General features: G+C 44.0%; 1 protein-coding gene and 1 pseudogene across 2 annotated transcripts in view; one reads left to right on the forward strand and one right to left on the reverse strand.

Annotated features, from left to right (window-relative positions):
* LOC113195597 (speedy protein E4-like) overlaps positions 1-26317 on the reverse strand; it is a 67102-nt pseudogene that overhangs the window by 37228 nt on the left and 3557 nt on the right. The gene's annotated exons all lie outside the window — the stretch shown is intronic.
* On the forward strand, positions 19094-23518 carry LOC144256830 (speedy protein E4-like). Its single transcript, XM_077802374.1, has 6 exons — positions 19094-19307; positions 19848-20068; positions 20681-20739; positions 21553-21638; positions 22303-22471; positions 23203-23518. The coding sequence occupies exons 1-6, from the start codon at positions 19207-19209 to the stop codon at positions 23284-23286; spliced, it is 720 nt and encodes a 239-aa protein (XP_077658500.1). The 5' UTR covers positions 19094-19206; the 3' UTR covers positions 23287-23518.

The raw sequence follows: 26317 nt of genomic DNA on the forward strand, positions 1-26317 counted from the left end.
TGAGAAGAATGAGATGATAGGAAGAGCTTGAGCTGGCAAATAGATAGGCACAGAGAGGAAAGAGCTAACAGCGTGGGCACTGAATGACTGCAGACAAGCATCTTGGGAGATGGGAGCTTCATAGAATACGGGAGCAGCTGTGGAAAGAAGCAGGTGAAGCAAAGTATCAGCAAGAAGAAAAACAAAGCTAAAGACAGGTTGCAACAGGGCTGGGGATATAGCTCAGTTGGTAGAGTGCTTGCCTTGCATACACAAGGCCCTGGGTTCAATCCCCAGCACCATTAAAAAAAAGAGAGAGAGAGAGAGGTGGCAACAGAGCCAGTGATGAGATGTGATGTGGGGTTAGAGAGGCAAGTGGAGATGATGTGAAGAGGCTGGGAAGTACCAACATGGAATGAGCTTAAGGCTGGTTGAATGTGTTAAAAGAGGAATGGTGGTTGGGTGAGTGGAGCAACTGAAGAGGTAAAATTCCATGAAGGAAGAAGTCATTAAAGACAGAGACTGTGCAATACAATTCTGATGCTTATCAATTGCATGGAGCTCACTGACACAGGTTGAGGGCCCCCTCTATGCTGCCCTGTCTTCAGAAAACAGCTGTAAGCTCTGGGATTCCCAGACCACTGGCACTTCTAATCAGTGGTGCATAATTGGGGATTCCCATGATCCTATTTTGTATAACTCTCTATAACATCTCACTGAGGTTAGGAGAGCATAAATCCTACATTTACTGTTTTGTCTTGTCAAAAAGGACACAAATTGGCACCAGCTAAAAGAGGCACATGGCTGGAGATGAGCTTCCCAGGTTGGTCGTATACATCCAATGACCTACTGTATAATTCTCTATAGTACATCACTGAGGCTAGGAGAGCACAATCCTATAATTACTGATTTGTCATGTAAAAAAGGACACAGATTGGGACCAGCTAACAGAAAAGGCACATGGCTGGAGGTCTAGGAGGGTCTGAATGAAAGCTGTCATGTCCTCAGGATGCAGCATCTTCAGAGGACATGGATGTATATGACCTATCTAGGAAGCTGACCTTGGTTTCAGTGTCCTGAGTTCTTACAGGAATTTCACTAAGTATTTGGTAGGAGTGGGATGAGCAGAGCAATAAATCAGACTCAGGTCCTGCCCTGTGGGTACTTACTATAGAGTGGAGGTGAGTGTCCAGGAAAGAAGACAAGGAAAGGGGTGTGGATAGAGACCGGGGAAATCATGACATCAACTACACAGCGTGAGGGTGGCACCAGGCAGCGTCAGGGTCTCCAGACTGGTTTTGTGTTCCTGATCACTGTGTGAGAGGTGCCCTTCAGAAGTCACTGCCAGGAAACTCTCTTGATGAAAGGCCTGTCTTGGGTAATGCTGGGCAGGCAGGCACCGGACTCCAACTTTTGGGCCTACCAAAAGGCTGTCTTTCTGGACCCACCTAAGTCAGCCTTCCTATCCTCACTGTAAGACCAATTTCCTGGCCACTCCAGAAGTCAGCATGCAGAGCTCACCGGAAATCCATGTTCCAGGGCTCACCGCAGGTACCAAGGCAAGTACTAGAACTCTATTTCCCAATTGATAAACACCTCCAGACTCATTGAATGGATGAAATTTCCTAATGTAAATACTATCCTATAGTCTTATCATGTGTTCCTATTAGGGGATATTGCATGAATGGTACATTGAACCTGTGTGTACCATTCTCACAAGTTTCCTTGCAACTGTAAATATTTTGAAATAAAAAAGTAAAATATTCCAACCAAGCATTTATCTTGACTGAAATTCCCCCAGCCTGGAGAGCATTGTTTAATTCCCATTTTATGCATCTTTGGGAAAGACTGGTCTTATCTATGGCAGATCAGTGGATTCCTAGTAGAAGGGCTGGGTTGTTCCTTTTTGAAAAAGTCCAAGGAATATCTCTCTCATTATTTTGGCGATAATTAAATGTTAAGTTAAATTTCCCCCCAATTATCAAAACATTGACATAAATGAATGCTTTGGTTGTAAATATTAAAGATAACAAGTTGATTTTCAAAACAAAATGAAAATTATATTTCCTGATTTTGAAACACTGAGACAGAGCTTGGCAGGTAGCAGTGACAGATAAGCTGACTTTCAGTCATTCCCCCTTCTCCCTTTTAGTACCACTGCCCCTATTTTATTTTTCCAGCTTTCCAGTTGGTGTGGCGTATGATTAGTTTAGGCAAGAGATACAGGAGAGCAAAGAATCTGAATAATCATAGGAGAGAATTTGAGTATGAGATTAGCTGAAGTCACAGTGTCCTTGGGTGGCCTGATGGACTCTTGTGTCATTCCCATTGCATCTTTCTGTTCTTTAAACATTTTGTCCCTATAAACTGCTGCCACTGGTTTTCTTCCTTCCTCTGTGTCTTCTGATGTCCTGTGGCATCATTTTCTCCTTATAGAAAATTGTAGTTTCCTGATTCTTTGCTCTTTTAATTTTCTCATCTTATCTACTTTGTATAAGTTATTATAACATCAAACCCTTTGCCCTCCTACTTTTCTGTTTTAATCATTCTTAACATGGTTTTGAATTTTCCCATATTCTCTTTCTCTAAGAAAGCCAGCTGTTCCTGTGACCCACAACTACAGCTGTCCTCTCCCCAGCTCTGCTCAGCCTCCACTGCACCTCTGTATGTTCTTCAGTTCCAGAAGCCTGGGTGCTCCGAGTCTGCCATATTCTTGTCTTAATTGCTCCCGTGTTCTCTTTTCTGAGAGTCACATTCCTTCTGTCATCACAATGCATTTCCAAAGCGACTCCCTTGATGCCGGGTTTCTGTTCTCATGACTAAAAGGCTCAGGGGTCACTTCAGTTGAACTGGGCTGACTGGGCCGCACAAAATAACCGCACAAGAGACACAAATACCTTTTTGTTTGGGATCACTCTGATGGCTCCTCTGACCTTAAGGGTCCCCAGGAAGAGAGAGAGCAAGAGCACAGGAATAGAAGCTATTCAAATGAGGCAAGGGGTCAGGTTTCAGGGGGCTGAGTCTATCTTCATGATGTCCACTGTCAGCAGGTTGACTGACACCTGGGTAGGCCACACCCAAGGGCACAGTAAGAGGAGGGGACACACACAAGGCACTTCCATGGAAGATTCTATCCTTAACCGGGCAAGGGGTTATATTATAAAGGAACAGGTGAGCATAGCTTCACCCGTGGGGCTGTAGCAAGACACACCCATGCACGAGACACCGACCCTCGCACCCAAGAAGGGTGGGGAAAGCTCTGCCACATTTCTGTGACTGAGCGCCTCAGCACCCAGCTGGGGGAGTGTGACCCAGTCACCTGCAAGGTTGGTCTCCCACACCTTGATTTATTTTCCTTCTCAGCTTTCCGTGGCCTCCAGCCCTCTCACTTTCTCAGCTGGTCCATATCTTCATCCTGGGAGTGGTGTGAGCTTTCCCCCTTCCCAGTGACCTCCCCTCTCTTCAGCTGGACTCACTGCAGGCTTCTCTCTGCCCCTGGGCTTATACCACAGCCTTCTCCAGGATTTCCAAATGCTCCCACCCTGACCCTGTAGCCTGGCCGTCTGTTTTCTTGCCTGATCTGGGACTGGTAAATACATACACCGCATGCATCAGTTTCTTGGGTTACCCGTTTTCATTCAGTTCTTCTTCAAGGTGCTCATATGTCCTCTTCTACCCACGTCTGCCATCCTGAGTGGACCTAGAGCTACTTCACTACCTGTGATTCCTATGTGTCTCATAAACAGGATCTGTTTCCAAGCTGCCCTCCCCAGACCAGATGGCTTCATTTTCTAGCCATTTCAGTGTCTGCAGAGCCCACACTCCATGCTGCTCTTCAGCTATCACCTTCATCCTGCTTCTGATTGCTGCCCATCTCCTGGAGCTCTGTCTTAGTACATTATTGTTGCAATAAAGAAATGTATGCGGCTTGATATTTTATTTAGAATAGACATTTATTTACTTACTTTTGAACTGCCAAGGATTGAATCCAGGGCTACATGCATGCTAGCAAGTCTTGTACTACTGAGCTATACCCCCAGCCCCCATAAAATTTATTGAATTGATAGTTCTGGGAGTCCAGGAGCATGTGCTGGATACCGGAAAGCCTCCTGCTTCATGGTGACACTGCTCACTGCAAATTTCTTCTTTCTGGATTCTTTGTCATGAATTTGAAGAATGAAAACCACAGATGAGGATAAGTGAGTGCAAGAGCAGAATATATTCAAGTGTGAACAGAAGCAGAACTCACACAGGGCAAGAGGAGACCCAATAGGATTGCTACTTGGGAGTGTGCTAGTCTAAGGATTTATACAGCACTTGGGTGAACACACTGGATGAAATTTATGCAAATCAGTTTTGGAAAAATACCAATGCTATTGATTAACTCTTGAGACTGAACTTCCATTCAGTTCTGCCTTACTTGTGTTTTCTCACTGCTTGCCTGCAATCCCAGCTTCCCAGGAGGTTGAAGTTAGTGAATCCAGGATGCCCATGTGTTCAGTACTGCAGCCCTGTGTGGAGAGGGTACCTGTACTGGTCCAGGGTCAAGCTGCAGTAGGGTGACAGGTTGGCATCCTCTGGCTTGCCTCAGTATTGCCTCACTGTGCCTCAAGCCAATTTTGTCATAGCAGGCTCTGGAGAGTTATGGTCTCTGTGGAGACACATTCCCTGGGATATCTGCTTGCACTTACCTAGGGGTAGCAGAAGGTGGTTGGCAATGTGGGTGGGCCCTGGTGTATTCCAGCTCACCCTGGATATTGCTTTGCTATTCTGGGACAAGTACATGGATTCAGTGGCATCTGCAGCTCTAAGTCATAAGGCCTAACTGACTGACAGAGGTACAGCAACAGGTAGTGATAGACTTTGGTACACAGCAGCTGCAGTTGTTAAGACAATTAACAGGGGAGAGATTGCAGATCACAGCTAGGACCTTCTTTTGAAGGTTTTTCTTTCAGAGCTATCACCATGGCTAAGATGTTGGGTTGCATGTGGCAGAGAGAACTGGGCAGGTCCCTCCTCCAGGGCACCCTTGGCTGCTAGGAACACATCTTCACCTTCAGTTTTGGGCTCCACATAAGAACTGGGTCTTGTGCAGAAATGACCTGGCAGGGCAGAAGGATTTAGGTGGAGGCTGACAGTGGGTAAGAGACTTCCCCTACTGATGCAGGAGGAAGAATATGGCCACACAGGCTTCTCAAGAGGACTTGTTGTCTGGTCAGACATCTACGAACAGATCCTAGAAAGGAACACTACAGAGTGACGCCCCTGGGCAGTGAGCTTTACAAAGATCACTTCCTGTGTGGGGTGCTGAGTTTAGGATCAGCCCACTTCACAGATAAGGAAATTAAGGCTGGGAGAAGTCACTTGACCTGCGCATGTATCAGAGCTGGACACTGGTAGAAGCAGAAATTGAATTCAGGGTTACCTGGCCTGATACTATATTGAAAGAGACTGGAGTGGACGTGGGGAGCAGGACTTGGGAACCTGCAGCATGGCTGCTGTCCTCTAGGGCTCTTTATTGTCAGAGATTAGACAACACAAGAATGACCCAGCCGGGGAATGAGGAGGATCAGCGGTGGGCTGGCCAGTGTGCTTCCAGCATTCTAAGGGCAGGTGGTCCAGCTGGGCATAAATGTGCTGGGCTTTGGAGAAGAATGACAAGCTTCTATCTGAGACACTAGTGTGCCATGCCCTTCCCCTGAGGCTGGCATCCTGGCAGTGACTAGAGGAAGTTGGGCTTAGACTGGCTTTGCCCCAAGCAGGCTAGTTGGCACGTCTGGGGTCCATGACAGCTCCTTCCTAACTGCTCAGAATCAGTACTGCTGGCATCATGGTCATGCTCTACATCAGCCCATACCTGAGGATCTGCTACTAATCCTGTGGAGTCAGCCTCTCTTCACTTGTCCTGCTTATAGCTTTAGGAGCACTCCTCCCTAATATGTGGACACACAGCATCTTGCTGAGATGAGTCTGGGGTGGTCCTGGGACCTGCATTTCTAACAACTGCAGGGTAAGGCCAAGGCAGTTGGTCTGAGGAACTTGCAAACACTCCCACAGCCTCTATGCTTGGTCTGTGTCCATCTGTCCTTCTAGTATGCCATCTGGTTATCTCCCATCCTTCAAGGCCCTTCCCTGCCTTGTCAAACCCTTCTCCACAGCATGAGCCTACACTCCTGTTTCAGCCAGCCTGACTTTTTGTAGCTGAGATACATGCTTACTCCTACCACCCATGCCAGTGGGCCTTGCCTGGTCAATTTACAGGGTTCTGGTGTCCGAAGTCCATGCCTTCCTGAATTTCATATTACAGCAATTCCCATCCTTTGTTTTTGTTTCTTTTTCATTTCGTACTGGGACTGAACCCAGATGTGCTCTACCACTGAGCTACATGCTCATCCTTTTTATTTTAAATTTTGGGCTCAAACTTGTGATCCTCCTTTCTCAACTTCTCAAGCGGGTAGGATTATAGGAGTGTGCCACCCAACTTAGATTATTCTTTACAAATATCTACACCCTGGGATGACAGTATTCTTGAGGGGATTTTCTTTTTCCTCTGGGACAAAGATGTGACCCTTCTCTGGGCAGCTCTAGGACACTCAGGGATGCAGTCTTCATCCCTCTCAGAATACGGCACCTCAGATTGGCAGCCAGGATCATACTGGCTCCTCATCTCAGGAGCAGTGCAGCTCTGTTGCATTGAGCTCCAATCCTCCTGGTTCCTCAGTAGGTTTCTGATGGATCTGAAGTTTACTGGGATATAGTTCAGACAGGAGGTTCTTCCTCATTAGTGTATCGTCTGAGTTTGGGGGAGTGTGTCTGACACAGCCATCCCTGGTCACAGAAAAGGAGCAGCCCTGCCCCTGAATTTCTCAGTGGCCCTGCAGCCAATGCTCCCCTCTGGAGGTCTTGGATAGTGTCTGGGATCTCACTATTATCTGCTGAGGGGAGGGGTGGCTTACCTCCCTAGGTCAGGGAGCAGGGTCCAATCCCCTGGTGGTATGCTCCTTCCTGTTTGGTCACTCTGAGCACCATCCCATTCATCAGTCACAGTGAGACCCCTCCGGGCTTTCCTGGCCACTCTCCCTCCCTTGGGCTCTGCATTGGTGGTGTCCTGGCTTCCTCAGTTCTGTCCATGCCCACACTCCTGGGGAGTGAGTCTTTATCGTGGCTGTATGGGTGACCATACACCTGGTCCTACAGTTCTGGGGGTCAGGATTCTCCCTGGGCTGAGGTTGAGGTGTGAGTAGGCTGCATTCCTTCTACAGGCTCTGTGAAGAATTTCCCTCCTGCCATCTAAAGCTTCTGGGGGAACCTGCATTCACTGGCTTGTGGACCCTTCCTCTATTCTCCAAGACAGCAATCAGCTCATGTCTTTCACTCTGACCTCTGGATAATGCAGAATAATCTCCCCATCTCAACATCTGCAATTGTACATGCAGAATCTCTTTTGCCATATGAGGTGCTATGTTCACAGGACCCTGGAACATTGTGGGCCACTTCAGCTGCCTATCCCTTCCTGAGGCTATTGTGGCACGTCCTGAAACCCATTTTATTAGCCCAACAGCCTTGTCAGTGTCCCTGCTTGGCTGTTGACAGATCTCAGTTCTGCAAACCAGATCAGCTCCCATGACCCTAGAAGAAACAGCAACCTGAGAAGTTACTAGCCCAGAGGTGCATACTACTTGACTCACAGGCTCAGCCACAGCCCTCAGACCATAGCATGTGGCTGCTTTGAGCTTTCATCTTCACAGCAGATGTTGCTAGCTCACATATGGCTTGGAAAGGGCTGGTCACAGACAGGAGAGGACAGGGCTTGCCTGCCCTGAGCTGGGGCGGGGGATAGATCCCAGCTACCTCCTGACTTGCAGCCCTATCTCCCCCGATGGCATCCTGTACTTCTTGAAGAAAAAGCTGGGTGGCACACTGTATGTGTGGGTCTCATGCTGTCCTACCTGCACCCCCATGAGACCTGGAGATTGACCTTCCCAGGGCAAGTGAGACAGTAGAAGACTGGGTACTTATATATGATGGATAATATCAACTCTCTCCTTTTGGAAAACTTTTTTTTTTTACTTACTATTGTAAGTAAAATAAAAATGCTATACAATATAAAATTTAAAAAAATAGAGAAAAATATCTAAGATCTAAAGAATGAGATAGTAAAAAAATAGCCTTTAAATTCCAAGAATTATCCTGTTAAGAGTCTCACTTTAAAATAGTAGGCAATCTATGTCCTCATTTTTGGCTCAAAGGCAGGTTTTATAAAGTAATTAATTGTAATAGTTCTCTTTCGCAGATAAATGGTGCAGATCTGTAAAAACAGTCCCACATAGCTGGCCCTCCAAGCAAAACAGAAAACAATACCCCCACACTGCCTCCTGGAGAGCTGGGACCCTCAATAAGAATATGTCCTAACACTGTCCATCCTAACACTATCCAAAGTCCCTGGGCTTGAAACACCTAGTGACAATGCCTACAAATGCTGCATTAATGCAGTACGCCCACAGACAAAAAGTAAAAGTGGAGTGCTTCAGATCAAGGTTCCAGGAAGACATGAGGCACTGAAGAAGGCACAAAGCTATGCAAGCCTTGGAAGGCATCTGCATTTGCACATTCACTTTCCATTTGAGATAAAGAAGCAGAAGTGGACCTGGGCCCTGTAGTAGGTGCCAGGTGATGACCCCCTACCAAGGAGCACAGCTGTGTTGCAATGTTCTCACCAGTCTTCCTCGAGTGACCCATAGTCCTACATCAGGTACAGCCACTGACAGCAGAGCAACAAAGATCACAAAATTATGGATGTTTCTGGTTCCTGCAGCCATTTTCATGGCTAGAAATAAGCAAGAGCTCCTGAGGCTCAAAGGTAGAGGAGAAGAAAGAGATGTCTCCTCATTAAGCCAAACATGGTAAATAGCAGCCCTCATCTGTCAAGGGCCTTCTCTATGAACACATGATACCAATGAGAATGAACTGTTTCTAGTTAAACCTCTCACACAGGGCCAACTACAGCACTTCATCTCAAATCAAAAAAGAGCCAGGCAGAGTGGCACATGCGTATAAACCCAGCACTTGTGAGGCTGAGGCAGGAGGATTCCAGGTTCACGGTCAGCCTCAGCATCTTAGACCCTATCTCAAAATAAAAATAAAAAGGCTTGGGGATATGACTCCGTGGTAGAACGTCTCTGGGTTCAATCCTGAGAGCCACGCACACATGCACACACAGAAACACACAAAAAAATAGAAAAAGAAATGACTACGATAATATCAAGAGTATTCCCAACAAATACTTGCTCATATATATTTATAGAAAAAGAGGATCAACCTTTTGAACACAGATGATAGAATTATATTTGTTCCAAATGCTCCCTCTACAACTTGTGATATTTCTTTTGTAGAGAAATATCAACCCAAAGCTAAAGACATTGTCTTTATGCTCAAATGATGAATTAATTATTGAGAGGTGACTAATAAAACAAAGGTACAATGGAAATTATACACGTACCAAGAATTACCAATGTGTTAATTATTTTAAAAAAGCAGACTTGAAAGTAAAATTTATAGGGAAAAAACCTCACTGATTCAGTGAAGGTAACACAAGTAACAGTTAAAAACTGCAAATGGGTCAAGTTGATTAAAAACTCAATTTTAGGACTGAGTGGTAGGACACTTGCCTAGCATGCAAAACGTCTGGGTTCCATCCAAAGTACCACACAACAATGATGATGATAATGATAATAATAAATTAAGTTTTAGAACCTCCTCCTTTCCCTGAACCCTAGTCCTCAGTTACTTTTTCTAGAAATAACAAGTAGCTGTGACTCCTTCTATGCAAAGTACGTAACAATACATATTTTATTCTGTTTAGAAGACCAGAAAATGACATATGATGTCCTGTACCTTAGCCCACAGGAAATCACCCTTTACTGTTCACAACTTATTTTCTCTTTCTTTTTCCCCCCACCACTGTGCAACCTGTTTCAGTGCCAGCAGCCTAAAGGCAGAGGTCAAGCAGTGGTTCTGGGCTCATCTGCCCTAGGCTGGGCACTATCAGAGGCACAGGGGAGTGGCCTGCCACAAATTCATATCCAAGAATCACTTTCTCACGTAAAGGTGCACAGCAGACTATGAAATGGATGAAGCAGGTTCACCTAATCAATGACTTTTGGACACACATAGTGTTTTCTGATGTTTTATTTCTAGGAACAGCACCATGATGAAGATCCCTACAAGAGCTCCTTTGCACACGTCAAATATATAGGAAAAAATGGGTGTCTACGATCCCAAGGGATTCAATTAATTTACTTTCTCACCAACAAAATGAGCTGCCTGAGGGCTGGGGACCTGGCTCATGGCAGAGAACTTGCCTGGCATGCAAGGGCCCAGGTTCCACCCCTGGCACTGGGGGGAAAAAAACAAAAGAGCTGCCTATTTCTACCCAGCCTCACCAGTGCAATGTACTAACAGATTTTATTTTGTAATTGAAGCTAAACATTTTATACATTTGAAAGTCATTTGTTTTCTCTACTGCTCATGTTGTCTGCCTGTCTTTCTACTGCCTGTGGGTTCTCTTCGTAGTCACTGAAGAAGACATTATATGCTAAGGACACTGCTTCCTTATTTAAGATGTTACAAATACTTTTTCCTACCTGGATTTTTTGTTTGCTTCTTATCTTTTCCACAGTATTTGTTGTTCTTGTTTTAGATATACATGACAGTAGAATGCATTTTGACATATTGTATATACATGGACTCTAACTTCCCATTCTTGTGGTGTAGAAGGTGAGGAGTTAAAGTGATCATGTATTCTTATATGAACACAGCAAAGTTATGTTTGATACATTGTTTTCCCTATTCTCTCACCCCCACCACTCCCTCCCTTCCTTTCATTCCCCTTTGTCTAATCCAGTGAACTTCTCTCCCCACCACCTTATGTGTTGGCATCTACATATCAGAGAGAACATTCAGCCTTTGGTTTTTTGGGATTGGCTTATTTCACTTAGCATGATAGTATCCAGTTCATCCATTTACTGGCAAATGACATAATTTCATTCTTCTTGAAGGCTGAGTAATATTTCATTTTGTATATATACCACATTTTCTTTCTCCATTCATCTGTTGGTGGGCATCTAGACTGGTTCCATAGCTTAGCTATTGTCAATTGAGCTGCTATAAACACTGTGTGGTTGCATCACTACAGTATGTTATTTTAAGTACTTCGGGTACATGGGATAACTGGGGGTTATCAAATGGTGGTTCCATTGCAAGTGTTCTGAGGAATCTCCACTATGCTTTCCAGAGTGGTTGCACCAATTTGCAGTCCCACCAACAACGTATGCGTGTGCCTTTTTCTCCACATCCTCACCAACATTTATTGTTACTTGAACTCTTAATAATTGCCATTCTGACTGGAGTACAATGAAATCTTGATGTAGTTTTAATTTGTTTTTCTCTAATTACTAGAGATGTTCACTTTTTTCATCTGTTGACTGAACACAGACACTTCTATGGTTGCAGAAGATCCTCTGCTTATTTATTGATTGGGTTATTTTATTGGTGTTACGTTTTTCAGTTCTTCATATATAGGAAGATTAATGCTGTATTGGAGGTGAAGGTGGCAAAGCTTTTCTCCCATTCTGTAGGGTCTCTCTTCACATTCTTGGTTGTTTCCTTTGCTGTCAGGAAAATTTTTAGTTTGATATTTATGATCTTTTGGGAAAGTAAAAGGTGCAGTTCCTTAGAAATTTGGCAGTTCCTTAAAAGGTTAAAGGTAGAGTTAGCAAATGACCCAGCAACTCTACTCCCAGGTGTGGGAAGCTATCCTCACACGTGATTTGAGTTACCTCCCTGTATGGGTGAGAGGCACTTAGACACAGCTGTGTCAGAGCTTTCCCCACCCTTTTCCAGGTCCCAGGGCTTGTCCTTGCAGAGGCGTGTCTGTCCACTGCCCTGAAGACCCAATCGTCGCCCAGGACCTTGGGATGCTGCCCCCCTTAACACTTCATTGGATGGGATTTTCCCTGGAATTTTTTGTTCACCAATAAACTCCACTCCCTGGCGTGTTTTTGTGTTTTTTTCTTTTTCCTCCCTCCCTCCCTCCCTCCCTCTCCCTCTCCCTCTCCCCCTCTCTCTCTCTCTCTCTCTCCCTCTCCCTCCCTCCCTCCCTCCCTCCCTCTCTCTCTCTCTCTCTCCCTCTTCCTCCCTCGCTCCCTCCCTCTCTCTCTCTCTCTCTCTCTCTCTCTCTCCCCCCCTCCCTCCCTCCCTCCCTCCCTCTCCTCTTCAGCAAACCTAGCTACCTCATTAGGTGGCTGGAGGCCTGAGCTAGGAGAAGCCTTCCTAGAGCTGGTTTTAAAGGTAATTAGAGTCTTGACTCTTTAAAACTCCCTAGCATTTACTCATGAATTGAACCTTCTTTAATGAAGCCAGCGCTGGTCGTGTGGCAGACCCAGGTACATACCTGGGAGAAATGAAAACATATGTCTGTACAAAAACTTGTGTGCAAATATTCATAGCAGCATTATTAGTAACAGTTCAAAAAGGGAAATAATCAAATATTCACCAACTGATGAGTAAAATGAGTCAATTCCTTCAATGTAACATTATTTAGCCATAAGAAAGAATGAAGGTCTGAGCATGTAAAATAACATGGATGAACCCTGAAGATTTTACACTAAGAAGCCAGACAAAAGGTCACATAGTGGATAATTCCACTTCTATTATGTCCAGAATAGGCAAATCTATGGAGACAGAATGGAGATGAGAGAATGCCTAGGGCTGGGTGAACCAGGGGAAAATGGTGAATGACTGCTAATGGGTACTGACAGGATTTCTTTTGGAGGTGATGAAATATTCTGAAGTTGATTGTGGTGATAGTTGCCCAACTCTGATGTGTACTAAAAACCACTGAGTTGTACACTTTAAATAGGTGCATCACAGGGTATGCAAATTACATCTCAATAAGCTATTAAATAAAAAGGAACAGGTGTCCAATAGAAAAAGCTACTCTTTAACCTTTCACACTGACACACACAATGGCCCACATAGCACTTATAACAACTTCCAGGAGGACCCTGAGGAAGATCAAATAACTGCTGAGCAGAATTCCAAAGGTACATCAAATCTCCCTTGCTGCATGACATATGAAGTCAGAATGCCAATTCACCTGTCCAGAAATAGGGAGGGTCAGAAATAGAATCCAAGGCATGGCTTTGGTAAACATGATACAAAGAAATAAAGGGAGGTAATATTTTCCAAAACAAGTAAGGCTGACAGTGGAATATAATTTTCATCAATAAAATATCTACTATGTCAACTAAATATTATGGCTTTCTTTTTTTTTTTCACTTGCTATGCTTCTATCATTGTTCTTAGTCTACGCTTGCTATATTCCATTTAAATGCATTTAAAGCCATAAACAAGCAAGTATAATACAAACCACTAAGACTCAGAAATAGGCAACCAGTAAACCAAAAACTCCATGTTTGCTAAATTACTAACAAGAAAAATTGTACATCTGTGGATTAACAAGATAATACACATTAAATCTGAATAGAGGGAAGGCACTTGAACAGAGATGCAAACATGTTCATGGTGAGCACTGATAAAACTCAAAAGGAGAAGTCCTGTGGCCTATGACTTTGTAACTCACTGCAGAACAATGAAAGTCAGCAACAAAAAACACAAAGTCATAATTGTAAGAGAAGACACGGTGGGCATCGACCAAAGGAGGCAGATTTAAAAAGGCTGCCGAAGGAGGCTTTATTTGAGATTCACTCGTGGGCGGCAATTCATCAGACACACAGAGTGGACAGGAGAAGGGTCTGAGGAGAAACCGCATGGGAGCTCCACCAGACTGGGATTTTATGGGGCTTAGGCAGGAAGGGAAGGGCTTGGGACAGGAAAAGGTGTTTTTAGAGTCCCTTGTCCCTCTGGAGTTGGTCGCAGGAAGCTGGTTGAATCCCAGGATTGGCCAGGGGATTCTGCTGACAGCCGTTTCTTGATTGATGGTTTTTCCCACGGGCAGGCTGCTTCACTGCCACCAACCTGACAATAATGACTCTGGTCCATCCCTACATCCCTATTTTAGCAGAACATAGTACATCACTTGGCAAGACTGTCCTATTAAAGATTCAGGTCCAGGGGCTGGGGCTGGGGCTGGGGCTGGGGCTCAGCAGTAGCACACTTGCCTGGCATGTGTGAGGCACTGGGTTCGATTCTCAGCACTCCACATAAATAAATAAAATAAAGGTCTATCAACAACTTCAATAAATAAATAAATAAATTTTAAAAAAGATTCAGGTCCAGAACCTTTAAGAAGTGGAACTAGGGCATGGGTTGTGGCTCAGTGGTAGAGTGCTCACCTAGCATGTGAAAGGCCCTGGGTTCAATCCTCAGCACCACATAAAAAAATAAAATTAAATAAATAAATAAATAAATATAAAAAAAAGAAGTGGAACTAGGGTACCGATATCTTGGGGGGCACCAGAATCAGGAGGCACCACCACTTTGTAGGTTCAAACAGCAATTCTTTATTCCCGATCTCACACCAGCCTCCACACACGTTCAGGGGCAGTCTCCTTCTATCTCACAACTCACCTACTCCACGAGGCTTTTTCCAAATCCCATTTGAATCTCACCAAAACTCAAGGGGAACAAGCAGCAGGAACACCCTAATCCCAGCAGCAATAATCTTCAACCTCAACTTCCCTAAAACCCATATTCTTAAACCGGGAAATGCCTTAAACCGGGAACACCCTACACCCAAGGACCGGGATACTTCCTCAAACCTGCAGGATACTTCCTCAAACCTGGATCCACCCTGGATCACCTTGAGCAGGGTCATCTTTCTCAAACACACAAGCAAGGTCGCAGCAAATTTCCAAGGCAAGTCCATTTAACATGGGGTACACTGGCAAGGATTACGATGCGTCAATACCTACTTGGTAATGGCCCTCAGCACCAGGGGAAGGGGAATTTAGTTCAGTGGCAGAGTACTAGTGTAATTTTCATCAGTTTTGTGGTATCAAGTCTGCAAAAAACAACAACAACAACAACAACAAAACAAAACCCTAGGAAGCAATCTCTGAAAAACCTGACTCTGAACACTAGGAAGTTCTTGGAAGGCAGCTCATAATAGTCCTTGTTTTCAAATTTCTTTCCCCTTCAGAATCTACTTTTTCAGAACTGTTCCTTGCCCACACCCTTTGTGAGTGGACTTCATGCACCAATGCTGCTCCCCACTGGTTCCACACTCTAGAACAACACACAGATATGGAGCCTTTCCACTTCTTGAGAAATTCTGCCACCTCTGGCTCAAGAATGGCTAGAAGGGCATTGTTTTGCACTGCCCGATTTCTAATTCTTTAGGATCCCTGCTACACCTTTGCCCTGTTTGGAATAGAATGGTCCACGAAAATGCCCTTTGTGTGTCCCCTTCTCTTGCTCTGCCTCTGGGTGTGGCCTTCCTAGATATCAGTCAATCTGCTGACAGCAGACACCACAAGCTAGACTCAACGCCCTGAAACCTGACCCCCTGTCTCATTTTAATGGCTCACCCCTCCACAGACCCCTAAGGTCAGAAAAGCTGTCACAGGACCAAAGAAAAAGGTATCTCTGTTGTTTGTGTAGTTATTTCCTGCAGACCAGTTCACTCAGGAGTGACCCTGAGTGTTTCAGTACTGAGAAATACGACACTCATTTAATTAGAATCTGTGAGGACTGGCCAACAAACTGTACTGTAGTGATCCTACATGTCACCTTATGCTAAAAGTGGTATTTGCAAAGCACAAAGATTCACTCTGTTATCTCTGCACTATAACTATCATTATTGCTGCATCAGACTGTATCCATAGAAGGAGAAAAGTTGTAGAGGTGAAGGTACATTTCAAACAAAACGTATTACTCCATTTGCACGTATTACTCCATTTTAAAACAAGGTAATCACATATATTAAGATGGACTGTGCCTGCTATCAAGAATACAAGCAACAATAAAGGTTGGCAAGGATATAGGGAAACAGGTACACTCATACATTGCTGGTGGGACTGAAAATTGGTGGAACCACTCTGGAAAGCAGTAAGGAGATACTTCAGAAAACTTGGAATGGAACCACCATTTGACCCAGTCATCCCACTCCTAGGTTTATAGCCAAAGGAAAATCAGCATACTACAGTGACGCAGACACACTAATGTTTATAGCAGCTCAACTCACAATAGCTAAACTATGGAACCAACATAGTTGCTCTTCAACAGATGAATGGATAAAGAAACTGTGGAATATATACATGGAATATCACTCAGCCTTAAAAAGAATGAAATTAGGGCATTTGCTGGTAAATGGATGGAGCTGAAGAATATTATGCTAAGTGAAATAAGCCAATCCCAAAGAACCAAAGGTCAAATGTTTTCTCTGATATGCAGATACTAATTCCCAATAAGGGGGGTGTGGAGAATAGAGGTATTTTGGACTAGACAGAGAGGAGTAAAGGAAGGGGAAGGGTCATGAGGGTAGGTTTGACAGTAGAATGAATGGGACATTATTACACTCTATGCAGATATGATTACACAACCAGTGTAACTCTATCTCATGTACAACCAGAAGAATGAGAACTTATACTCCATTTATGTAAAATGTGCCAAAATGTATTCTACTGTCATGTGTAACTAATTAGAATAAAAAAATGTAAAACAAAAAAAAAAAGAGGATGAAATCTGCCTAACTGCATGCAGCATGTCTAGACCAGGTGGCCAGCAGAGATAGGAAATGACAAACTATGAGTTGAATTTGGGCCAAATTTATTGGGACTTTTAATTTGAACATAATCTTCTCATACAGTCATGCATCATTTAATGCTCAGGATAAGAACTGAAAAATGTGCCCATAGAGAAATCTGTCTTTGGGGGAAGTCACAGAGTATACTTACAGAGGCTAAGTTGGCTCCTACATCAACAGGTGATACTATTGTGTGAGATCAACATCATATATGTGGACCATCACTGACCAAAACATTATCATGTGGCATGTGGGTATACTTGAAGGCTGTCCACTACAAGGAAGAGTGTGAACTTCTGATTTGCTATGAGAGAACCCAAGCAGCTCTGATGCTTAAAGACATCATGAATAGATTTCAAATAAGCGGAGCATCTATGCAATTGGTTTTCCACAGCAACATGACCACCTTCCTGACAGCCAGGACCTGAGAGAGAGCTGCCAAGGAACTCATGGTCACTTGGAAGGCTGCTGGGTCCTCATTCAACTCTGAACATCCAGGGCTGCAAACCTAGGTGGACACTCACTCTCAGCTGATAACACGAATCAACCTGCATTTATTCCTGCTTGGAATGGGGTCATCAGAATCATGTAAGACATTAAAATGCAAATAAAATAAAATAAAATAAAAATAAACTTCAAGCACAGCATGAATAACAAACATGGTCTTGTTGATAAGGTCCAACAGTGGGAAAAGAAAGTCTTGCAGCTTAAATGTGGAATCAACCCAATGCCCACTGAGAGATAAACAGATGGACAAAAGATGTTATCTTCTCTTCTGCTATTCAGCCTTAAGAAAGGGGAATTCTGACCCCTTCTCCAGCAATGTAGGATCTTGAGGACAGTGCACAAAGTGAAATGACCCAGACACAGTGGGACACATACTGTATGAGTTCACAGTCTTCAACACAAATGAGATATCAATGGTTCTCAATTTTATAGAGACAGAAAGTAGAATGGTGGTCAGTAGGAACTGTAGAAGGAGAAGAAGGAAATAATGCTTCATTGGTAAAGAGTGTCTGTTTATGGTGATGGAAAAGCTCTCCAGATGAGTGATGCAGGTGGTTGCACAACAGAAATTTAAACTCATGCCCTACGTGATGAGGCTATGGCCAACGATGGAACCACATACATGAATTTGTCCCACAGTATGACAGCACAGTGAGATTGTAGCCATCTCAGTTGGTGTAAGAGCACTCTAGGATGTTTATACAATGATGAATCAGCCTATAACACATTTTTAGGAATATATCTCCATTTTTAAGTGAGACATGCATGTATTGAGACAATTCTCCCTCTACACAGCACAATGGTTAACATGGCAAGTTTTCTACACATTTAAACACATTTTGTGGACAGAAAGATAAAACATGGATTGAATGCCCAGCTGTAAAGCAAAAGGCTAAGTTAGGACGTTTGGAAGCACCTCCCCAGTTCCACTGGGTGCTGGGTCACATCCCATGCACTTCCCATGTTCTCAGCAAATATTATTCTCTGTCTTCAATGGGAAAATCTCCCATTTGTTTCTTTTTTCTACATGTGAGACTTTCCATAGGGTGCATTGGTGACAATGAAATATGCAGGTCAAGAGCAATGTCTGTGCTCTCAAATATGCTATGTAACTGGAGAGAGATTGATTGGAATTGAGAGGCTAACCTGAGGTGATCCATAGACTCCCAGATAGTGTAGACACTCTAGGAAAACCATGAGCATGTGTACAATTTCCTATGATTTTATGACCTCAAAAGGAATCCTTGTATCAAACATGCCGAAGTGCAGAGTGTGTGTCCCCTTAACAGATTTCTGAAAACAGTGAAGGCCAGTGGCACTTAGCAGATTAGATTTGCTAAACTGAGTGTTTCCTTTTAGGGTTTTCAAGTGATAATTCAGTGTACGTGGGTTCTTTTGTACATACTGAGCTCCTTCTTGGGAGGTCATGTCATTTCTGCCCTCCCCCTTCTTCCTTGCCATACTCCTTAATCTCCCACTGCACTGAACTCTGAAATGGAAATGCCCAGAGGTTGGGTATCTAACATGTGTTGTGTTGAGAATGGAGAGAAGAACCCGGGTCTAGACAGAAGTGAAAGAGGGAGTCAGAGACCCGTAGGTTAGTTTGGCAAAGTGGACAGAGTTTGGATCAGTCACAGCAGAGACCATCTCCTCTAGAACTCTAGGACAGGTGCACACACCAGTCTGACAGTTACAGGTGTTTTCCTTCAAACTGGTTGCCAGGTTGGAATGAGTGATGACATCAGAGGCTTCCAACCTTCCTGATTGGAAGGGACAGACTCTGTGGACCACTGGGAGTGCAGTGGGCAACAGTTTGTTCTCAGAACTGTTCCTCACCTGATTTCTCCTGTTTGGAGAAGAGCAAACAGACTTCTATTCAACCAAATTCTGGAAGAAAGATTTACCTTAATAAGAACCTAGGTTTTGTAGAAGGAAGAAAGAGTATTGGAGAACTTATGGCAGATCAAGAAATCTCCCAGTCTGGGCAATCGCCTTCCCAGCCGAGCACCTCAGAATCCCACCTAGAAGTGGTGGTAGATGATGAAGTGGCAGGTCCATCAGGTGAGGGAGCTAGAGTAAGAACTGATTTGACATGATGACTGGTAAGGACGAAGGGGTAGAGCAGTCAGGAAAGGTGGGAAGCCCACTTTTGAAGTTCAGAATAGGCCACGGGACAAGGAAGTCCACATGGATGGAAAATCTGCAGAGAAAGGAATTGGGCTAGAAGATGAGATCTAAGTTCAGGAAGCGGGTAGAGGGGATGTAAAAAGGGTCACTCCACCCATGAGAGAAAGTGTCCATAATGAGGAAGAGTTTTGAGGAACAGGGAGATGGGACAATGATACGGAGAATCAGGGGAAGACGGCTACCAGCCAAGGGGAGAGATGGAACAATAGCTCAGAAGGCAACAGTTGAAGGTCTGGGGGTGGGAGGTGAACTGGGATCAGAGGATGAAAGGATGAGTTCCAAATTCAGGAGCTTGACTCTGCTTCCTTTACTCAGGTCTGTGGGTAAAACCCTGCCTCCCATGTCGGAAAAGAGAGTGGACCTCAGAATCTGAGGGAGACTCGGAGGATGATCCCCCGGGGATTTTTGATTCTGCACTCTGGGTAGAATCTGGACTCCTGCCTGAGACCACTGGCATAAAGAGAAAGAGAGAGTCCTCCACTGAATCTGAGGATGAGCTGGAGGATGTGGAAAGTGGGCTAAATCACCCCTGGGATGTGGAGTCACTGTGTGGCCTCAAAATGAAACTCAAAAAACGGCGCATGGACTCGGTGCAACCAGAACACCATGAGGTTTTCAAGAGGCTTCTAGGTAGGGAGATACCCAGATAGCGCCCTTCAATCCTGCTCTTTACACAAAGAAGGAACTTACAGCCTCTGCACTTTTCCAAAGAGCCCTGCTATCCCTGAGATCCCCATTCCTGGAGGACTCAGGACCCATGTACCCTGTGAAACTCTTAGATGATGGATGATTACATTACACCTGAAAAATGACCCTGCTTGGGATCACAGAGCTTGATTCCAATTATCCTCACTGATTGCAGACACTGTCGCTCTAACAGATTTCCTCCTCCCTGAGGGGTGACCATCAAATGAGAAAATAACATAGTAACTCTAATTCTGAGGTGGTGCATTCTTGGGGGATGATGGGCCCTTGCGGTTTAATCCAAGTTCTTAGTCATACAGACATCTATCTCTTACCCCAACCCTCACTCAGTTGTTTCCCTGGGGGGTTTCAGGGCAAAGCAGCTTTCCCAGGAATGTTCCTGACCTTTTCCTATCCACGTGGGATATTGGGCTCTTTTGGGCTCTATTGCACTCCAATCCCACACCTTCTCCAATGCAGGTCCTATTCTTCTCTCTGTTCTCTATCACCCATGAAGCCCCTTCTGGTTCCCAACTAACACCAGTGTGCTGTTCACAGAGGATCCTGTTGTCAAAAGATTCCTGGCCTGGGACAAGAAGCTGAGAGTGTCTGACAAGGTGAGGTTGTCCTCCACTGGGCAGTGATCCTGCTCCAGCACAGCCTGGAGAGGGGAGGGCTTTCTAGCCCATGGACGTTCTGTCTCCATGTAGAACCAACAAGATGTGCCAAGTTCTGATCCTTTGTGACTTGTCAACATCTCCCTTCAGGGCCTAGCAGTTCCATGCAGTGAGGACAGGTGGACCATGCTTCTGCTTGGGGTGTTGCATTCCTATCCTCCCCTCTCTGCTATTGTTATCTGAGATTTTGGGCACCTCTCCTCTTTTACTTTTTTAAATATGTTTTATTTAGGTGTAGATGGACAGAATACCTTTATTTTTTATCTTTATGTGGTGCTGAGGATCGAATCCAATGCCTCACAGGTAGCTAGCAAGCTCTCGACCACTGTGCCACAACCCCATTGCTCAACAGCCTTTTTTTCTGTGATGCTAGGGATTGAACCCAGGGCCTTGTGCATTCGAGGCTAGCAAGCACTCTACAGAGTGAGCCATATCCTATGGCTGGGGCTCCTCTCCTCTTTACACTTCTTGGGACGCCCCATTCTCCAGCTTACCCAAGACCCTCCTCACCCAGCTCACCTACATGCCTTTCCTCAAAAGGTCCCCTCAGAGCTGATCCTACAGTACACACTAAGCCTCCTCTTCCCCCGACTGCTCCGACTGTCACAGGTCCTTCCCCAAAACAGCAGGTCTCCTTACTTGGCGACCTTCTCGCAGGGGCACTCTTCACCCCAGACTCCCATTCCTCTGTCCCCTCTTTCCTCCTCTTCCAGGATGTGACCTCTCTCTGTGTTTTTCTTCTCTCTCCATCAGTACCTCCTGTCTATGGTCATAGCTTATTTTAGCCGGGCTGGCCTCTTCTCCTGGCAGTACCAGAGAATCCACTTCTTTGTGGCCCTGTGAGTATTTGGTCTCCTTCATCAATCAGGACTCACTACCTGGGAGGGTAGGAGGGGAGCAGAGGGGCACTAACCTTTCTTTTACTTTTAGCCTCTTTGTCCTGTTTGCTCCGTGTACACGAGATCACAGCACTGTAGTATAGTTTGTTTTTCTTTTCCACACTTCCCTAGTCAAAGCAAACACACATGCTCCCTAAAGGCAGGTTGTTAAAGAGTCAAGGAAACATAAAGCCCACCTGAGAGGAGTGCAGGAAAGCATGGGCACCTCCTGTCCCTGGCAGAGAGACTGGAGGTGCAGACACATCTGACTGCTCTTCCTTCCTGTATCTATACCAACACTGTTCTGTCTTCTGCCTCTGGATTTCCAAGACAGATGCCCCTTCCCAGCCTGGCACAGGTCCAGTATAGGGTGGTCCCCTCTGGTTCTTCATACAGGAGTCTTCTCACATTTGTGGCTCTTTCTACACACCCCCTGAAAATTCTTCCAAGATGTGTCCAACCACCCCTCAGGCCTCTCCCACAACTGTGTTGCTCAATGCTTTCTAGAAAAGAGCTGGAGTTCTTCAGAAGGTGTGTGTCTGGCAGAGACCTCTGGGAGTCCATTTTGGGAAGCTGACGCCCCCTTGGTTGTGCCTCTAAAGAGCAACCTGGTTTCTTTCCCCAGCTACCTGGCCAATGACATGGAGGAGGACAACCAGGCTCCTAAACAAGACATCTTTCGTTTCCTCTATGGGAAGAGCTACGCCCAGCGTCCCCTGTTCCACAAACTGCGCTATCAGTTCATCTGCTCCATGGGCTGGAACACTCGGGTTTCCAGGGAGGAGTGTGAGGAGGTGGGTGGTGCTGTGCGTGCTTGTCGGGGGAGAGGGATGGGCTGACTGGAGAGACACAGGAAGGTGGGTGGCTGCAGGTGGGCTCTGAGGAGGCGAAAGCTCTGGAGGGAGGGAAGGACTTCTTGGGAAGTCCTCAGTTTTGCATTTAACCATGTAACTAAGGTTTCTTGGTGGATACAAGCAGAAATATTCCTAATGTTCAACCACTATTCTACTCAAATCAGGGACAATGATAAAGCTTGTCTCTTGATAACATCAACTTTTCAAATTTGATGGGAAGGGACATCAAAAGGATTCTATCTGTCAAAGCATCTTTACAAAATGTTCCACATAGCAAGCATAATTGAGTTATCTGATATAGGAAAATATACTTGATTTTTATTGAAAAGTAATCTGAAAATATGTCCCACATTTTATATAACATGATTCTGATAAGCTGATAATGTTGTGATATCCATATATAGCTACTTCATTTGTCACCAGGCTAAATAAATCTAATAATTACACCTTACTATGTCACCTCCTTTGTAGCTGACAGAACTTAGTTAATAGAATAAAGCCTCTCAACATTGTAGTTTTAGATATTTGCAGACTGTTGAATCACGGTGACTAGAAAGTCCAAATCAAGGTGAAGTAATATTAAGGAGTGGAAAAATAAATTAACCATAACTTCAAAACCCTCAATATCCTGTAAAGTCATCAGCTTTGGTGGGGGCTCTTTTCCTTTCCAGATTCAAGCTTATGATCCGGAGCTCTGGGTGTGGGGCCGAGATCGCACCTCATTGCCTGGAAGTCCTGGAACTATGGAGGCCTGAGGGGAGGGACAAAATTCTGCATCCCTGGCTTGATGACAGACAGAGTCAGTGATTTTCTATTTAGGATGCTCAAGGACCTTACTTCTAGATCCTGTCCTGTCCACCTCCACCCACAGCCACCCTCTGCAGATGGTGAAACAGCCTGAATCTCCAAGTCAGCTTCATGATCTCAATCTCCAACCACACAGATAACTGTGTGCTCTGAGATGCTGGGTGCTCTGAGGTTGGTCAGCTAGACCTGAGAGAGAACAGTTTATCACTCAGGATGTGCTAGAAATCCTTAACCCACAGCAATTGGGCCCACATGTCAGCTTTGATGAATGGTTGATCTTGGTCTAAAGTTAATATCCTTTAGCCATGAATCTCTCTCTCTCCCCCTGTAAATTCTCTTTTTACCTCTCCTTTTAATTCATCTTGGGTCACATATCCCTTAAGGATACCAAGCATGGTGATGATTTATTTATACGATTGTCACAGTTTTAGTACATGTGATAAATGTTATTTATTTTGAACACTGTTTATTTTAAATAGTTCTGAGATATTGTTTGGAAAATTGTTTTTCCTTATTAGTTTTTTAATGAGTGTTATAACATGTTTGTGTTCATATACATATTTCTCTGAGGTTTTTATTCTTTTTATCTATTTTATCTTATTACTTTTATACCTCAGTGGTATTAACCCATAATCTAATAAATATAACATTTTAATTTGATGTTCTATCATCATTATGGTGAATATCAAGCTGCTGTTATTTAACTTTTCTTTAAATGTTTTTCTGTAGTGTACATTGTTAGAGAGCACATGTGTTATGTGCTTGTGAAGAGTACAGCACAGTGCATTTGTAAGGAAACTGAATAAAGCTGAAAATCTTCTTATTGTAATGATGCATATGATCTTGTCATTCTGGATTATTTTTTTGTTGTCAAACAATACAGGGTTGTTGTTAATTGACCAAATTTCTTACCTGTGGGAGAAAAACACCTCAGTTATTTTTTAGGTAGCGAAATAACAGAGAAGGGTGCAGAACTTAAACTAGAGACTGGAAGAGGAAACACAGGAAGTCACTGAGAGAGACAACACAGGAAGAGCGAAAGAAAATTTAAAGGTAGCTGTACAATAATCTTAAGTCCAAAATCGAGGAGAGCATATTAACAGGAGATGGCTTCCTGGTAATGTCCAAGGTAAGAGACACAGGGGGAATAGTAGTAGTCTTTGCTACTTGAGTCAAAATGGGAGTTTTCTCCACAACCTGTGTTTCTAGTTTTACATGACAGAATAAAATCCAAAGAGTCTTCTTGAAATAGAAACTTGTGAAGGGAAATGAAGGTACTATAGCAGGTTGGGAGAAGAGTGAGATGATAGAAAGAGCTCGAACTGGTAAATAGAAGGCAGAGAGAGGAAAGAGCTAAGAGTTTGGGCAATGAATGACTGTAGACAAGCACCTTGAGAGATGAGAGCATCAGAGAATATGGGAACAGCTGGAAAGAAGCAGGTAAAGCAAAGTATCAGCCAGAAGAAAAACAAAGCTAAAGAGAGGTGGCAACAGAACCATCGATGAGATGTGATGTGGGGTTAGAGAGGCAAGTGGAGATGATGTGAAGGGACTGGAAGGGACCAACATGGAATGAGCTTAAGACTGGTTGAATGTGTTAAAAGAGGGATGGTGGTTGAATGAGTGGAGTAACTTCAGCAGTAAAAGTACCAAGAAGGAAGAAGTCATTAAAGACAGCACTGTGTAAAGCAAATCTGATACTGATCAACCACATGGAGGTCACGTGCTACCAGCTGAGGCCACAGGCCGCCCCTACACCATCTTCTTTTTAGACATCAGCCATAAGCTCCGGATTTCCCAGGCCACTCGCACTTCTCACCAATGGCTGCAAATTCGGGGATTCCCATGATCCTATTGTATAATTTTCTATAACATCTCACTGAGGTTAGGAGAGCACAAATCCTATTATTACTGATTTGTCATGTAAAAAAGGACACAAATTGGGACCAGCTAAGAGAAGAGACTCAATTTTTAAAATTTCCTATGCCCTTTTTTATTAGCCACAGAATGCTTAGCTCACTGTGAACCACTGCAATCAAAGAGGGGAAGATTCCAATATTTCCAGAGATATTTTCTAAGAAATGATTGCATAAATCTGTAATATGTTGGAAGAATTAACAAAAAGATTAGACAGAAGGCCTAGTGGTATAGTTCACTGATAGATTTTGGTTACCATGTGCAACACCCTGGATTCAATCCCCAGCACCAAAACAAAATAAAGGGGGTGGCACAGAATCCGTATAACTCTAACTCATTGATAAAGAGATAAATAAACTTGTTTATCCTTTTAGAGAATTAGACAGTTCTCCAAAACTGATGGCCAATGAGCACATGAAAGGTCAACACCTTTTAGTCAATTAGTTATCAAAAAATGCAAATCAAAACTACTAGATACCATTTCCTGATCACTAGGACGTCTATAATCAGGAAGTCAAATAATGTGTTGGTTAGGATGAGAAATTAGAGCCCTCTACACTGTTCATGGGAGAGTAAAAGGTGCAGCTGCTCAGAAGTCTGACAGTTCCTCAAAAGGTTAAATGTAGAGCGGCTGGGGTTGTGGTTCAGTGGTAGAGCACTTGCCTAGCATGTGTCAGACACTGGATTAGATTCTCAGCACTGTATAAAAATAAATAAAGGTCCATTGACAATTAAAAAATATTTTTTAAAAAAGGTTAAATGTAGAGTTACCACATGACCCAGCAACTCCACTCCCAGATATATACCTGAGAGAAATGAAAAGACATGTTTGTACAAAAACTTGTGTGCAAATATTCATAGCAGCATTATTGGTAATATTTAAAAAGAGAAATACTCAAATATTCACCAACTGATGAGTAAAATGGGGTCCCTTCAATGTAAATTTAATCAGCCATAAGAAGGAATAAAGGTCTAAGCATGAATAACATGGGTGAACCATGAAAACATTATGCTAAGAAGCCAGACTAAAAGATAACATAGTGGATAATTCCACTTCTCTGA

This window comes from Urocitellus parryii, chromosome 9, assembly GCF_045843805.1.
Source record: "Urocitellus parryii isolate mUroPar1 chromosome 9, mUroPar1.hap1, whole genome shotgun sequence".
Classification (NCBI taxonomy): Eukaryota; Metazoa; Chordata; class Mammalia; order Rodentia; family Sciuridae; genus Urocitellus; species Urocitellus parryii.

Excerpts from the sequence above, each read along its gene's own strand:
- LOC144256830 (XM_077802374.1), top strand. The coding sequence starts at position 19,207 with ATGGCAGATCAAGAAATCTCCCAGTCTGGGCAATCGCCTTCCCAGCCG. Across the intron at positions 21,639-22,302 it reads ATCCACTTCTTTGTGGCCCT|CTACCTGGCCAATGACATGG; the intron begins GTGAGTATTTGG and ends TTCTTTCCCCAG. Across the intron at positions 22,472-23,202 it reads CCAGGGAGGAGTGTGAGGAG|ATTCAAGCTTATGATCCGGA; the intron begins GTGGGTGGTGCT and ends TTTCCTTTCCAG.